The sequence below is a fragment of the Hoplias malabaricus genome, chromosome 4 (genome assembly GCF_029633855.1).
Source record: "Hoplias malabaricus isolate fHopMal1 chromosome 4, fHopMal1.hap1, whole genome shotgun sequence".
Classification (NCBI taxonomy): Eukaryota; Metazoa; Chordata; class Actinopteri; order Characiformes; family Erythrinidae; genus Hoplias; species Hoplias malabaricus.
Window position 1 is genome coordinate 33,207,326 of NC_089803.1, and position 17,300 is coordinate 33,224,625.

The following is a 17,300-nucleotide window of genomic DNA, read 5'->3' on the forward strand; positions in this document are numbered from 1 at the left end:
GGTGCTGATCCTCTGTACAACCTCAGGATCTTTACCTGTATACATTGCAAACAAGGGAGTACAGGCCTGGAGGTTTCTTCACATTTTGACACCCAGGAATGACACGTTACTTCATGTCTTTCTTCCAGTGATATTCCCTGTGTGCAGTAAAGCCTTTCAGAGCAATGTTTTAGAGCTTTACTGTATTAAACAGCACCTCTGCTGCTGGTCACTCCGCTAACAATACTGAAACCGGTGCGCATGCGCGGAGGGGGGAGGAGCCGCGCGGAAACGGTGAATGGCTGTTATGGCTAGCAGGCTAATCAGATTGATGTAGAATAAAACCTATAAGTTGTCCGTTAGCAGGCTGAATATATACAACTGTTTATAGTGCTATATTCCTTTGAGCGTCTCGACCCTGTATGTGTGCCTGAAGCCCGCTCTGAGTGTGTTTCTGAGCTGTATACTTGTGCTGTGAACTGTGCAGGACCGTTGCTCTGCTCTCATGAGGCTCAGTTCAGAGCTAGCGACAATCAGCTAGCGCAGCTAAGTTAGTAATGCCCTCTGATTTTATATCTCTCCTCAGCACGGACATCGACCTCAACTCCCCCAAATCTCTTTACTCCAAAGGTAAGACCAACACCTGCTCTATTTTATGGAGCCGTCTGACTCTGTTGTGACTGGCTAGAGCTGTTTTAACTCCTGTGTGTCTGTTGATATCCTGAGGCTTTTCCCTCAGAGGAAGGAGGCATGGCAGGCGGCAGTGTGTGTGTGGGGTTTGTTTTCCTCCACTTCTTCGTCTGTTTCTCTTTTTTACTTCAGTACCAGTGGCCCGCGTTCTCGCCCCCGTACAGCTACCGGGAGTTCAGGGACATCTCATTTGTGCATAAGTTTTAAACTGAAAGTACGGTTCCCCAAATCAAAGACGGGTTCCCTGTTTTGTGTAAATTTACAGGGCCCTCTAAATCTGTACACAGACAAAACACACATCGCCACGCGTGAGAAATAGGACATCAGAGCCCGCCCTCGTATTGAGTGTGAATGCTACCTTGCGTTAAGGCGCATTAGTAAAGACTCGGTGTGGATGAAAGACATGGTAAAATTATCCTGAAAAATAAGACCGAAAAAACTCTCAATTTTAAAGAGGGAAATGTTCAGGTCGCAAGAGAGGTAATGTTAATGATAGCAACGTCTTAAGTTTTAAATGGCATCAGTTAGCTTCCGTACATTACGCCAGTCAGAGGGAGCCAGACGCCGCTGTGTAAATGAGAAGCAGCCACTGAATATCAGTCTGACGCTACGTTCAGTGCTCACCACTGAAGCCAGTTCTTGTAGGTTTTTTGTTATATAAACATACCTGGTGCTTAACTTATGAAACATAATTGCAATTTCATGACCACAAACTGGTCAGAAAACCCTAATTTGGTGTTTCCTCATATTGTTCAGCGCTAGTAAACAAGATTTAGATAACATATAATATTAAAGTAAGCAGACACACTGCAGTAGCCATATGTAAATACAGCATTCTCAATATGCTTTTGACAATACTGGTTATCTCTAACCAAACTATATCAGGGTAGCATAAAATGTCCTATTACGCACCTTTAGCAAATATACATTTGCCTCATGATCTAACTTTGCAGCAGATAATGCCTCGTCACAGATTATTTACTACCTGACTATACATCCTGTCTGACACTTTCTCTCCTCTCAGTGGTTTTCAGAAATTGTTTTTGTGCGTTTAACTGTAGGATAAAGGGGTTTAATTGTCAAAAAAGTAAAAAATACTGCCTAAATTATTGTGGTAGATAATGATTTTAATGATAGAATCATACCCTACGTGTTAATGGATTTATACAGTTTGGAAGCTGTGAATATAAAGATTACTGTTTTTAGAAGTTGACACGTTTTGTAAGGGATTAAACCACAACTGAGATTAAGTTAATGGGACTTGCATGCTGTAGACTTTCTGATCCAGGCTGCTTAAGGAACAAGTCTTGAGGGTGCAGGCCTGGATTATGTTCTCTCCTCCCTTACATTGGCTGTTAACTGTGTATTTCCTTGATATATGATTTGACACTGCTTTGAAGTTTTGTTGAAATTAACATTATAAGATGGAGTCTATGAAAATTAAAAGGTTATCATATTTTATCTTGTTTGTATTTTTTATATAAACATAAACATTGGAATTTTGTACTGCATCTAAAAATGTGTTTCTGCCTCTCTCTTAAACGCATGAGCAATGACTCTTAATTTGAATTAATTTTTTAGGGCTACTTACAACAACCTGCTTTGGGCTTTACATTTCTGTTATTCTACAGCCTTATTCATAAGCCTGCACGTTGAATTCAATAAGCGAACCACACTGTTGAAAAGGTGCTGAGGGAAGCATCGGTTCTATTTCATGTTAAATTACCTCACACTTGGTTTACTTTTTTGTTTGATGCTGTGATCACAGAATAATATTAACAGAAAATAATTAGCATTTTTGCTCAGTCATGTTTTACTGTCAAGGATGGAAGTTGAAGTGTGTAATTTTTATGGCAGTGTTTTTCTTTTGCGTTTGAGAGCTGTTCCTCTAACCTTACAAAACCTTTTCACCAGATTTAATCCCTATATTATAAAATGTAGCCCGAGGAGAATCGGATGATTCCTTAATCTCTCTGTAGTCAAGGGACACGTAGTGACAGAATAGCTGGAATGTAGATCATGTGCCAGCAAACCTGCCTGATTTTCAGTTTCAGCAAGCCACCTGGTTCTGTATTCCCCATGTAAGATCATGGAGAGCCAGAGAGCAGGTGAGGCCCAATTTCACTTGTATATGTTGGTATCACACCTAAAGAGTAAAAATACCATTGCATCTACTTTGTGACAAACACTTTATGTTGTGAAATTTGCTGTGCTTTCATTTTAGCAAAAAAAAAAAAAAACTTTTAAAATATGTAATGTACTTAAATGTATATTAAATAAATGTTTTTGTTGCACCTCAGGTTAAAACCTAAAAACATTTCAGGTGTACAGGGAAGTTGATTTTATGAAAATGGATACCATCATCCTTTCCAAGATTATGCAACCAAAATTTCTGTTTAAAAAGACAAATTTAACCTTACATCATTTCGAAACTGTACAGCTCTGCCTTGAATATCCACAGCCCAACCCAGTTTAGTAGAGAAAAGTACAACTAGGTAAGCCTAGTTTTGCTGGACCGCCAAAAGCTAACTTCAACATTGCATAGTTCCCTGTTTAATGTGTAAATATTGGAATTCAGACACAGTTCCCACTTTGGTTAATTTGTATTATAATATATTTTCTAACTGATAACGAGATATCCCAATTCCATTTGTTAATATATCTTATATATTCAATTATATATATTTTAGATATTCCAATTCTAAAAATGTTCTTAAATTGCCTGCACATAGTTACAAAATATGCTAATTTGTTGGTTGGAAAAATCAGGCGTTTTGTATACTGTTTTAACTGTGTTGTTTTGCTTTCATTTCTCGTCTTGTATTACATAGTCCTTTGGAGACCTCTCTCTTCACTGACCAGTCATGATGTTCAACATGCCCAGTTAGGCAAATGTTCTGCTATCCAGCAGGTGGCTTGTTGTCAGTGACCTGAATCTTTACCTATACCTGTCAAAAAATGAGCCCTGACATATAAAGGCAGCTTTAGTTTGTTTTTTGGTGCTATGTTTCCTGGGCCTAGTTGACATATATTAGCTTATGAAACATATAGGCAATATATTCTATATTTTTCCTGCACACCTCCAAAGTTACATAGTGCAGATTCTGCAGTGCTGTGCAAATTCATCTGAAAAAAAATATTAGATGGTGTTCCATCACTCAGTAATAAACAATTTCATTCTTACTTAGTCTAATGCTAGGCTGCTTTATATTTCTTTAGCCCATGATAAATTTTAGCTTGATGACCATAGACTCACATACAGCTTCACCAGAGCATTACAGTCTATTGACATTGTTATTTTAAGTTTTCATAAGATGTTTTTATTGCAGTTAAACCCCTTTTTATTAGTAATTAGATGGGGTGTTTAAAACTCTTGGACATGTAGAGTGTCTATTTTAACTAATGTAGAGAGAAGTGTTTTTACTGCGGACAGTGAGTAGCATAAATATAAATGTATAGATGGTTGAAAAATACACATAACCTACTACTTTTTTCCCCCTCTGTTGGCTGCAGTGTAATTTGACTTTCAGCTACATACTCCCTTAAAACAATACTCCTCTGAACAATAGAGTATGTTCAGTGGAACATGAACCTCAGCTGGATGGATAGTGTCTTATATTTTGTGACACAATTTACACTTGGTATTATCCTCCAAGTGACATTGTCTGATCATGGATCATTGGATCATCATCTTCCGCTCAAGACATAGGGAGTTTGCACTTGACATTTTCAAATGCAGCTTCTGCATCTGGACAGAAATATTCATATTGAATCCTATGTTTTTATAGTGCAGTAGTGCAAGCTTATAGTCATAGTCCAAGCTTGACTAATTCATGATTAGTACAGCTAAATCCTGCCATTTGATCAAAATGCAAGAACTATGAACTGGTTTGTCAATTAGCCAATGAATAACATAAGATTTTAAGATAACCCACGAGATTTTCAAAATGAAAACTTGGAAAAACATTTAACTGTTTATTTAAATTTATGTACAGAGCAAACAATAACAGTTTAATACCAAAATCCAGTCAGATTGTCTTATGACCAGTTTCTCTAGTGGTCACTTCAAAGTAAAAAGTGAAAATGATTTATAGTGGCATTTATTCTCACATTCCTATATCATTCTTCTAAAAGAGGTAGCAGGACACTAGTATGTCCTCCTATGTCAAAGAGATGAAGCAAAATTCATTGTTAGGGAAGAATAGATATGCTGAGCATTTGTTATTAAGCTGATTGAAATGTTAATCTTTGTACAGAATCACTGAGACCCAAGACTCTTGATCATTTCCACTGTCTACCAGTTTCTTTTAATACCTCAACTACGTTTTTGGCTTTATGCATTTTTCAGAGTCAGTGTATGACCTACTCCCTAAAGAACTGCAGCTTCCCCCCATCACACAGGACAAACAGACCATGAGCCAGAAGAGTGGTGGAGAGGCAGGCCCTCTTCCATCAGCAGCCCTGGCCTCAGGTAGTTGATATCACCTCATTTTTTGCTTCCCCACTACATCATTTTTGTCTTTTGAGTTGCCTAAAACAATCTCATTTATTGCTTTCATTCTTAAACAATTTTACACTTATCACTGTCTTGCCCTCTCTGTGTGAGTTTGTCAAATTGTGCACAAATGTCCACCTTGCCACACTTCTGCTTTCTCTTCCATTTTATTTTCTGTTTAATCTTGGCCCTTTTGCTTTCTCTGTCTTATCCATGCATCTTTTAGTTCATTACATGTTCATTAACATTTCCCAATAAAATTGTAAGCCATCTGCACATATTTACTTTGGAAAGGTTATCTTTTCATTTCACAGGTGTTTTTGGTTTAGTAGCAGACACACATACTGTGACCAGTTCTTTAGTTACCTCCAATAAATATCTCCAATAAAACCACTAAAATGTTAAGAGTTTCCTTGTTTCCCGTTTTTTTATTTATTTATTTTTTGCTAAAAATATGTGACCACCAAAGGCAAGTTATAGTTGAGATTGCCCAAAAGAAACTTTAGTAAAACTTGCCAACCATTCCAATCTGACTTATTCTCTGTGTTGAGGGGATTTTGTTTTTGTAATTTTCTTGAGGTAAAATCTAGTTGAGGTCATTTCATCAGCACTTTCTTTTTTTTCTTTTTTTTTTTTGGTATGCTGTTCTCTTCTCCGATCATTAAAATCACTGCCGCGATGCGCCCCAACAAGGGACTATACCAGCTTTAAATAAAGCTGCACAGACTAACATCTGCTTTGCAGCAATAAATGTTATGTTACATTTTGCAGACACTAAATATTGAATCAGAACTAAAGTGGTAATTGTAACACTGCGACACCATAATTACAAAGCTGGCCCTGGGAATTTTCAACAAGATTTTGTGTTTTTATTACTATGTGCACGTGTTAGCACCAGCACTTTGTAGTCAAATTTACATTGATGACTTTACTGATTAATTTGTGCACAAATGACTCATTGACCAAATTTGCTGATATCTACATTGGATGATTTTTGAATGACCAGCACTTATTGCTTTTTTGCTGTCATTTGTCGTTTTTATTCCAGGGAGTTCCCTCTGAAACAGGGAGAGTCTGCTTATAAAATGGTCTGCAGTTCTCTGCTTCGTAGGTCAGAAGCTTGTTTATTCTGTCTCCATGGCTACGTTCAGTCCCAACTAAATCCTCCAATTGGCATGCAATATTTGACATCTGACACAGGATTTCAGACACCTGAGATTTATGACTGGACAACTTTTGTTTTCAGAGACTGTGTAGTTTAGTTTAACCCTTCGTTGAAACACAGCAGTCATACATGCTCTGTATGTTTTAAGCATGTTTACTTGCACTGTTTTAAATGGCACAGGTTTTCCGATTTAAAAAAAGAAAATAAAAAATTGGGCCTCAGAATATAATAAATTAATACTGGTTAAAATAAAAATAAATTCTGTTCACAATCCTAAATTCTTTGGTGATTAAAAAGGGAAAGGACATCGTTATGCATAGTATATCATTGACAGATAGACGTGACCATTGACAGATTTAGTATATAAATTTGGAAGTAGAGGTCTAAAGGGATAAAGGGAAAAAGGGAAATTGCCACCATAATGTCATGTACAAATTTCACTGCTTGATCGGGACTGCTAGCCAGTTTTAAAGTAACAAGCATTATTAACTCTTTGCATTGTGCATACTACAGATGCAGCCACTGCCTCATCGTCCCCTGGAGGGCACAGCAGTGCCTCTTCCTGTGCCAATATGCACACAGCTACTTCAACTCCAGAGCCATCTTCCAGGCTCCACAACTGTCTCCCTACAGAGGTGCTGGGAGTGGAGCCTGGTTCATCATCTGCCATCAGTGGGGCTCCAGGGGGCGATGGGGTTGGGTTACCAGCCCATCAGAATCAGATGACTCCCTCAAAACGACGGACAGTCCTGAACATCTCTCCACCACCAGAAGATCTGTTGGATGACAGCCGTATGTCTTGCCAGGATGAGTTGGCACTCAACCCTGACTCAGAACAAAGCAGTAGTATATGGATGGATGACTCGGTTTCTAATTTCAGCATGCAGAGCAACAGTTCATACAATGACAATACTGAGGTACCTCGAAAATCCCGTAAGCGCACACCTCGCCAGAGGCCTGGTCCAAAACCTGTGGCCAGGGATGAGGCAACCATGGATGTGTTTGATGCAGACAGTGCAAAAGCTCCACACTTTGTACTTTCACAACTGGGTTCTGAAGCGAAGGGCAATCTCAAAGGCAGGTTGGTTCCTTTCCATGTTGAAATTTGCCCAGCCAACTTATTAGGCATTCAGAGAGTCCTTCTGCTGGATTCAATAATTGGAAAATCAGCTGCTGCTTTAATGTTATAAAATCAATAAGCTAAAATCGGAAACATAGAGTGGACTAGCAGTTTGAGAGTAGTGTTTCATATTTTATTTTTGAATTATAATATTTTGTCTGCACAAATATGCTGTGAGGGTAAACTAGTAGTTTTTTTTTTTTTTTTTTTTAATTGTTTAGCATTGTTTACTTTAATATTACCTGTTCAGATGAACAAATATAAAGCCTTTTCTTTTTGTCCTTATAAAAATGAACAATATATTCAAAAGCTTACACAAAAATATGTATTAATTTGAAACTCACACACACCTCTAGTTAGGTAATTACCTTAACCAGGAATAGTTGAGTAATTGCAGATAATAAGAAGGATACCATACTTAATTACAATTAGTTTAAAGATGTAATGATTCAAATAAGTAAATTGTTTACACTATTGGTTATTTGAAGTAATAAAGGGTGATTAAAAAAGATTTGCTGATAGACATTATCATTTGTGTTTATCCAAGTGATATGACAATGGAAGTGATGAAATAATTTTATTTAATGATCAGTGTTGCACAGGATTTTTTTTCCAGTTTCTACCATGGAGGGGTTTGATGTAGAGGTTAAGTTTCGTTGTACAATTGTACCAAGACTATAAAGAATGATTTCATGTTTCACAGGCACAAGTTATTGCCTTACGTGGATATATCCAATGCCAGGTTTGTGTGTTTGAAGTGTGTCATGGATGTACATGTTTTGTCCATGAACCATTGATTACATCTTAGTGGCGTTTTATGATGTGTATATACTATGCCATCACAGCATTGCCATGTAACACATTAAGTGTTCTGGCACATTCAATTACTGAAACCTGTATTTCTGTCCTAGCACTCTCGAGGGTGCTGGCAGTCAGAAAGGGGGAATTCTTTCAACCCAGTATCCACAGAAGAGTGAAGGGAAGGAACTGAAAATCCTGGTCCAGCCTGAGACCCAGCACAGAGCGCGATATCTTACAGAAGGAAGCAGAGGTTCTGTCAAAGACCGCACACAGCAAGGATTTCCTACCATCAAAGTAAGAATTACATTAGTTTGTAGAACTGTATTAAGATATTTTTTCTGGCAAAACGTCAGCCAGTTAAACCTGAATTTGTAATTCAAATTGAATGGAAAGTACGTGTTAATTGTATATTGTGTTCTTGTTTTAGTTAGAAGGAGTGAATGAACCAGTTGTACTCCAAGTGTTTGTTGCAAATGATGCTGGACGGGTAAAGCCTCATGGCTTTTATCAAGCCTGTAGAGTGACTGGACGTAACACAACGGCCTGTAAGGAGGTGGATATTGAGGGGACCACAGTTATTGAAGTGAATCTTGAGCCGAACAACTCCATGACATTAGCGTAAGGAATAGCTCTGGTTTCTTCTTTTATTGCAGATTTCAGTCCCCCCCGTTTATTTTTTGACGATTGTGCAGTTTTTGAAATAACCAAGATATCTCTTCAGAGTGGACTGCGTTGGAATACTGAAACTGAGGAATGCAGATGTTGAAGCTCGAATAGGTGTTGCTGGATCTAAGAAGAAGAGCACTCGGGCACGTTTGGCATTTAGAGTCAACATTCCCAGACCAGATAATTCTGTCCTCACTTTGCAAACTACTTCTTCACCAATACTCTGTAGTAAGTGTATATGTCTAAAGTAATGTAAAGCTGCCTTAGTAATGTGTTGTCTTGTGATGAAAAACTAATATCTACTTTTTGAGAACTCTGTTATGTTGTTCCAGAGTATATTAATGCATCTTCTATTTTTTATGTTCAGCCCAGCCTGCTGGAGTGCCTGAAATTCTTAAGAAGAGTCTTCATAGCTGCCCAGTGACTGGAGGAGAGGAGGTCTTCATTATTGGCAAGAATTTCCTCAAGGGAACAAAAGTTATTTTTCAGGAAAATGCCACAGGTATTGCTAAAGTAAATTAGTCTTAATTTTCTCTTTTGTTTATAAGCCACTATTAAATAAATATCAATTTTTGGTTTCAGATGAAAGCTCATGGCAGGCAGAAGCAGAGATTGACATGGAGCTTTTTCATCAAGTAGGTGCAGCTTACCACAGGACAGGGTGTTTTTTGTCAGCTCTAATGGTAAAATACATACTTCTAAATTCATTTTTCTAATTTCAACCAGAATCATCTAGTGGTGAAGGTCCCTCCTTATTGTGACTTAACTGTGACCTCCCCTGTGTCAGTTGGGATCTCTGTGTTAACGAATGCAGGGAGAACCCATGAATTACAGCCTTTCACCTATACTCCCCAGCCAGGTTTGTAAATAATTTTAAAACTGAATTCATACAAACTTATTAATTGCTGTTTATGATTGGTCTAGAGTTAATTATATTTGTTTAACATAGGTACAGAAATTGCATATAGAATATATCTAGAAGATTAGATTGAAGTTGAAGAAAGCTGTTAGTACTACTGAGTACTATTTTTGAATCCTAAGCCCAGCCACGCAAATGTGCTGATAATTTACGAGGCTGGATGTTAAACAATCCCTGTTTGTCTTTAGCACAGTAATACATGCTGGAATAGTTCGTATGAACACAAACATTATCCTATTTGAAAAATAGGATACAAAATATACATGTTCCTGCCTTGTGCCCAATGATTCTGGGTAGGCTGAATAAGCGTATAATGTGTGTGTGTGTGTGTATATATATATATATATATGATAAAGGCAAATCTTTTTTTTTTTTTTTTTTTTTTTTTTTACAGAGAAATCTGATATTTCTGTGAAATCAGAATTACAAACAACATCCAAGCCTTGCACTTTTGATGACCAGATAGCAGGTATGATATTAAAAGAAATATATTTGTGGTATGTCATATATAATCAAAAATCAGAATATTCAAAATGTTGTTTGTAATATATAACATAATATTGATTTTTTTTTTTTTTCCCCCAACTACATTTTGCTTGTAGCAATGCAAACCGGAACCAGTAGTTTAAACAATACTTTGATGACTCCAATGATATCCATAGTTAAACGAGAAGAAGTCACTCCAATGGAAGTTTCTACCAACCCTACTGCATGCAACATTTTTAAGGTTGGTTATAAATTATATCTGACTGAAATGTCACTAATAATAATGAAATTGCGGTGGTAAAATATACATGTTTAATTTTGTTTTCTTATTTTATCCAGCCTGCAGAGGTCATTAATTCAAATCAACAGATTTTGGAAATAACTACCGTCCTTCCTACTAGCAGTAAATCCTTTCCTAGCCCTGTGTCTCTACCACCTGTTGAGACTCAACAGCCGGCGCCGCCAATTTTTTCACCTCCAGAGCCCTTAACCACCATTCAGAAACAGGACATTTCCCCTACAACATCCTTTCAAGTGTCTTTATCAGAAGACACAACAGTCCTTCAGCCTGTACCCCCACAAGTCCCTCAGCAATTCCTGAGGGAAACTCCAGAAACTCTCTCCCCGGAAGACAACAGTCCAGATGGCACTGGAATGGTGGTAGTAGGGATCGATTCCAGGCCTCCTACATCTCAGCAATCCCAGGTCCAGTCCCTTTTGCCTCAGGATGAGGTAGCACAACTGGAAAGAGCAGTAAGGGAGCTGCAAGAACAGCAACTGAACTCTGTGCTTTATGGCCCTACTCCTTCTGCTGAAAGCCTCCAGCAGCATGTCCAAGAGAACATGAACAGTTTAAGACTGGGTGGCAATGAGAACACACTGACCAACCAACAGCAGCAGCAACAAGAACACAACATATTGGAGAATTTGCAGCAACAGCATCAAAAGGCACTAGAGGATCTTCAACATCAGCAAACAGTCTTGGAAAGTCTCCAACAACAGCAACAAGTTTTGGAGAATCTTCAGAAGCAAGCTCTTGGGAGCCTGCAACAGCAACAGTCACATCAAAAAGTTCTGGAAAATCTGCAGCATCAGAAGGTTCTTGAGGACATTCAGCAGCAAAACTCCTTAATGAACATGCAACATCAGAAAGTACTTGATAATCTGCAACAGCAGCAACAACATCAGAAGAATCTAGAAAAACTACAGCAAGAACAACAACATCAAGAAGTATTGGAAACTCTGCAGAAGCAATTACAATCTGAACTCTTACAACCACAGATTCCTATGCAGTGCACACCAAGTTTTTCAGGAATTCCACAGGATCCAATATCTGAGCGTCAAAGCACCACACGGGCAGATGGTACCATGCCCCAGCCAACTGATGGTTTTCTACAAAACTCATCTCAGCAGACACAGCAGCAAGCACTTTTTCAGCAGACGGCAGGGCTGCTTACTATTCAGACATCAACCTTTCTTCAGCAGTCGACTTCACAGTCCTCCCCTCCTCAGCAATTGTTTCAAAGTCACACCCCTTTGACTGAAACACAAGATCCACAGAGCACACTTTTTGGCACTTCTAAAGCTAGCCAGGTCCAACCTGCTTTGTTTCAAAATACAATGACAATGTTGACGAGCACTAACTTGTCTACTGATCAACAGGCTCCCCCAACCACGCTTTTCATTTCTCAAGGGATTCTTCCTAGCCCAATAACAGCTGACAATGCCCAGAGCCAACCACAACAGCAATTAAGTTTTCTTACACCCATGCCGTCGTCTGCTTCAGCAGCACAGGCAGTTTCACTTTTTCAGGGACAACCACAATTGTCCACTCCCATGGAACAACAGACTCCCCAGCCACAGCAAATACCAACACAACAGCAGCCCTCCCTTTTTCAGAGCATGTCTACAATATCCCCAAGCCAGGGTCAGCAACAACCACAGACTGGTCTGCTATTCTGTGCTACTCCAATTAATCCACAAGACCTGCCACAAACTCTTCTGTTCAGTGGCCAAAACCAGGGTCCAATTGGTGGTGAACCACTCCCACGGAATATTTTTCAAGATCAACAGCCAATGCAAGTAGTTCCAAGCTCTGCAAATGTAACTGCAGATAGCTCAACAAACCAGTCTACAGTCCCTCCATCCCAGTCAACTTCAACCACACAAATTATTTTTCCGCAGTCAAGTGTGGTAAATGTGGCCCAGCAAGATTCATCAGAGCCTATGTCTTTCCAAGATGACAGCTCTGTTGTGGATGACTCATCCACCAGTATGCCTTCAACTCAGCCAGGACTTTTTCAGGACCAGCAACCTATGCAGGTTGTTCCAAGCACCAGTAATGTCGGCTCTGTATCTTCCACAGACCAAGCTTCTGTCAACATTTTCTTACCCCAAGCAGCCATTTCAGCCCTACAGAGTGGTGTAGGCACCCAAGAGTTACCTCAGGCTGCTCCAGCAGCAGCAGCAATTTTTACTGGGCAGAGCAGTGTGGCAATTGGAGGTTTGCAGAACTCCACCACAACATCCAGTCAGCCAACTCCTGATCCTCTATTTCAGACAGCATTGGGGAATGCTTTGAGCCAACCTGGGCAGCCTGGGCAACCAGGCTTGTTTCTGTTTGAAATCCCCTCTGGTAAGTCCCCTTTATGAAGATGTGTTTTAGAAACTAGGATGTTACAGTAATACTGCTCTGTAGACAAAATAACCTATACACACAGGTGCTGGTCATAAAATTAGAATATCATGAAAAAGTTAATTTATTTCAGTAATTCCATTCAGAAAATGAAACTTGTATGTTATACCCATTCATTACACACAGGCTGATATTTCAAGTGTATATTTCTTTTAATTTGATGATTATAACTGACAACTAACGAAATCCCCAAATTCAGTATCTCAGAAAATTAGAATATTACTTAAGACCAATACAAAAAGGATTTTTAGAAATGCTGGCCAAATGAAAAGTATGAGCATGTACAGCACTCAGTACTTAGTTGGGGCTCCTTTTGCCTGAATGACTGCAATGCGGCATGGCATGGAGTCGATCAGTCTGTGGCACTGCTCAGGTGTTGAGAGCCCTAGTTGCTCTGAAAGTGGCCTTCAGCTATTCTGCTTCTTCTTATTATTGCTGGGTCTAGCGTATTGCATCTTCCTCTTCACGCTATCCCATAGATTTTCTATGGGTTTAATATCAGGTGAGTTTTCTGGCCAATTAAGAACAGGGTCCTTAAACCAGGCTTTGGCAGTGTGTGTAGATGCCAAGTTTAGTTGGAAAATGAAATCTGCGTCTCCATAAAGCTGGCCAGCAGCAGGAAGCATGAAGTACTCTAAAACTTCCTGGTAGACGGCTGCTTTGACCTTGGACCTCAGAAAACACAGTGAACCAACAACAGCAGATGACATGGCACCCCAAACCATCACTGACTGTGGAAACTTTACACTGGACCTCAAGCAACATTCTGTGCCTCTCCTCTCATCCTCCAGACTCTGGGACCATGATTTCCAAAGGAAATGCAAAATCTACTTTCATCAGAGAACATAACTTTGGATCATTCAGCAGCAGTCCAGTCCTTTTTGCCTTTAGGCCAGGCGAGACACTTCTGACGCTGTCTCTTGTTCAAGAGTGGCTTGACACAAGGAATGCAACGCTGAAACCCATGTCTCACATACGTCTGTGCGTGGTGGTTCTTGAAGCACTGACTCCAGCTGCAATCCAGTCTTTGTGAATCTCCCCCTCATTTTTTAATGGGTTTTGTTTCACAACCCTCTCCAGGGTGCAGTTATCTCTATTGCTTGTACACTTTTTGAATGAGAGACCATTTAAATGCCTTTGCAGGTGTTTTGAATTAATTAGCTGATTAGAGTGTGGCACCAGGTGTCTTCAATATTGAACCTTTTCACAATATTCAAATTTTCTGAGATACTGAGTTTGGGGTTTTCATTAGTTGTCAGTTATAATCATCAAATTAAAAGAAATAAACACTTAAAATATCAGTCTGTGTGTAATGAATGGGTATAATATACAAGTTTCACTTTTGAATGGAATTACTGAAATAAATCAACATTTTCATGATATTCTAATTTTATGACCAGCACCTGTGTGTATATATACTGTCATTGGGCTCTCTGCTGTCACTCCTCTCACAAAATATTTTCTTTTTTCTTGTGTATGTTAATGAATATGAAATATTTGCAGTTTGGGAGGGTGTGCATATATCTTTACAGTTAACATTAATATTACTATAATCCACACCCATAAATTTCAAATAGCATCCATATAAGGAAGCATTCAGATTGAGGAATTGCAGCAAAAAGCCTTAAAAACCTCTACAGCAAAGCAAAAGAAAACAAAGATTCTAAGAGGAAATCAACATTTTGAAAAACTGCATTCAAATAAATTTTGTTGCTCACTTACTGAAACTTTATAGTGAGGCATTAGACAGAGCGTGCCATCAAAAGGCTGTGTTACATGGTATTTTGCAAAAGAAGCTATTTTTGCAAGCAATAAGACTTTATTTGTTTGAAAAATCTAATATTGGAATAAAAACAAATAACATTATTACAGTAAGTAATGATATTGCGTGCAAATGTGTTGGTTTAACCATTTCCATGTCTCTCCTCATAGTCCAGTATTATTGTTTGAATATTTATTTTTTATTATTTTAGTTTGTGTATATTATTACATTTTTAATAACTTTTAAAGTTCAGTCATGTCATCTCAGAAATTACGCACACTTTTTCTCGCACGTTTTCAGGAGCAGGTTTAAATTTTGTTCATACATACAAATATTTTTGATGTATTTACGAAAAAAGGTGATTTATAACAAATTCTTTCTGCTCACATTTAATGAATGAGGCCTGTTTCTGCATGAAGTGTTTCTGCGTGAGTTTATTGACAGCAGCGTCTCTTGTCTCTTATTCTACACTTTTCACAGGATAGCCAGCTCTGGCTTCAGTGTGAACCACAGAGGCATTAAAAAAAAATAAAAAAAATAAAAAAACGGGGATAAGAGAAATAAACTAATTATATAATGTGCTTTTTTTTTTTTCCTTCCCCCTTCCCTCACAAACTTTTCTTCTATTTGTCAGAATGCAGCCAGCTCTTAACCTCTACTGGTCCTACATTGGCAGATCAGCTTGTCACCATGGGGCATCCTAGTTCAGATCATAACCAGAGCCAGCTTCAATCTAGTGCCGAGATTCAGACTTTACTGGACCCATCCAGCAACCTCAACGAGAAGATTGATGAATTACTTGAGCGGTTTCAAGAACAAGGGAAAACACTCCCCAGGGATTTCTTAGAGCAGTAAAAATACATTGAAATTTCATCTTGGTGAGCCCTATTTGAGCTCCATTTTGAGCTTATAGATGCAAGTGTAATGTTTTGTGGGAAGTGAAGGATTGACTTTTTTTTTTTTTTTTTTTTTAAATAAAGTCTTTAACGTATTTTTTTGGGGAGGAGGTGGGGTGTTATGTAGGGTTTTGCAGGTGGTTGTAATCATGGTTAGTCCTTAGGGACATTTTATGGATCCACGTAATTGGGGCCAATTATAGTTTTGGCAAGTCAGTTTCATGTGATCTGAGGCCATTTCATTGAGCATCTTAATGTCATATTTATTATTTTAAATCATTTTCTCTCTTGCCAATAGAAACCAACACAACTTGAACCTAGAAATAGAAAATGTAATCTAAAACTTTGGGGCAATGCATTGTCTTTGAATTTTTAGATGGTATGTTTAGCACTTTATGGAGCTCCTGAAATGAGACACTCCCTTTTAGCTTTTGAGCCATTTACATCCACCTGTTTGCCTGTGTGTTTGTTTTTATAGTCTTTAGGCTTTCTCAAAATGAGTTGTCATATTTTCTCTCCATTTTCATAATAACCTTTTTTTAACGAGCCATGATTTTAATTAATATCCTTTTTTTTTTTATTTTAATGGCTGTATACATTGTTCACATTACCTGACCCATAATATATATATCTATACAACGTTTACTGTATATATTTGTATGTAGTCAAGATATATATATGTATATTTTTCCCCCCTTTTTGTCCTATCTAATACCTTTAGTAAAGAAAAGCTCCATCTTTTGTCATTCCTTTTTAGGGATGTGTACCCCCACAGTGTGCTAACATCTAATGCTGTAGTGTCTGATAAACAGAATAGCATTTTGATCATCGTCACAATCTTTCATTTCATAAGGATGTGTGGTTTTATTGTGAAAAGACTGACATAGTCTGGTCTGGGCAAAAAAAGAAAACAATGGAGTCTGATCCAGTTGCTTAGAATTATGTTCATTTTTTGTTGTCAGTGTCTCTTTGCACATATGGTTTCAGCAGTGGCTTTGTTAGGCGGAGAGCTTGAATGATTCTGGAAGACCAGTCAGACTGTACACACATACATGCCCATGACATAATGTGTGAAGTATGTTTTTGTTGATTACTTTTGCTGTGTTATATGAAGATCCTTTTTTTTTTTTTTTTTTTTTTTTTTTTTTTTTTTTTTTTTTTTTTTAAATATTTCATTTATTAGATGTAAATTTACAATTGGGCAGTAGCTGCTGGAAAGATTTGTTAATGTGAAGAGTAGGTCATCAGTACTTTTCATTTATATTTTACTTGGTAAATGAAGTTTTACAGGGTTTATTTTAACATATTGGTGTAGTGGTGCTACATTGTTTACATAGATAACCATTGTAATATCAACATTTGGACTGATTTTTAGAAACTAACTCATTCCCAAAGCTTGACTCGTGGTCAAATATATCATCCATTCTTATTCAGAATCAGCGCTCACATTACAATTAAATTAATATTCAGTCTTTGTTTTTTTAGACGTCCAGTTGTTTATTTGGCACATCTTTATTTCGCATTCATTCATACATGTTTTCAATGCCCTTTAATTTGAAGAACTAAGACAATATTTTTAGAGATGTTAATAGCTGCATATTGATTTCTTAAGAAGCTTTTACGTAG

At 38.0% G+C, this 17,300-nt stretch overlaps 1 protein-coding gene across 2 annotated transcripts; it reads left to right on the forward strand.

The window, feature by feature from the left end:
- The first annotated feature begins 285 nt into the window (after positions 1-285).
- On the forward strand, positions 286-16,782 carry nfat5a (nuclear factor of activated T cells 5a). Of its 2 annotated transcripts, XM_066669649.1 has the most exons (13): positions 286-609; positions 5,018-5,140; positions 6,843-7,410; positions 8,361-8,544; positions 8,678-8,868; positions 8,972-9,144; positions 9,284-9,418; positions 9,499-9,551; positions 9,643-9,775; positions 10,230-10,304; positions 10,438-10,562; positions 10,661-12,956; positions 15,413-16,782. In XM_066669649.1, exons 1-13 carry the CDS (start codon positions 537-539, stop codon positions 15,631-15,633), a joined length of 4,350 nt encoding a protein of 1,449 aa, XP_066525746.1. In that variant the 5' UTR covers positions 286-536; the 3' UTR covers positions 15,634-16,782. The 2 variants fall into 2 exon arrangements, with proteins under 2 accessions (XP_066525746.1, XP_066525747.1); XM_066669650.1 differs by lacking the exons at positions 286-609; positions 5,018-5,140 and adding an exon at positions 6,210-6,275.
- Positions 16,783-17,300: the final 518 nt, after the last annotated feature.

Bases quoted from the DNA above. Each gene is read 5' to 3' on its own strand.
- nfat5a (XM_066669649.1), top strand. From the start codon at position 537: ATGCCCTCTGATTTTATATCTCTCCTCAGCACGGACATCGACCTCAAC. The intron at 9,145-9,283 runs GTAAGTGTATAT...TTTTATGTTCAG, and splicing joins TTCTTCACCAATACTCTGTA to CCCAGCCTGCTGGAGTGCCT. The intron at 9,552-9,642 runs GTAGGTGCAGCT...AATTTCAACCAG, and splicing joins ACATGGAGCTTTTTCATCAA to AATCATCTAGTGGTGAAGGT.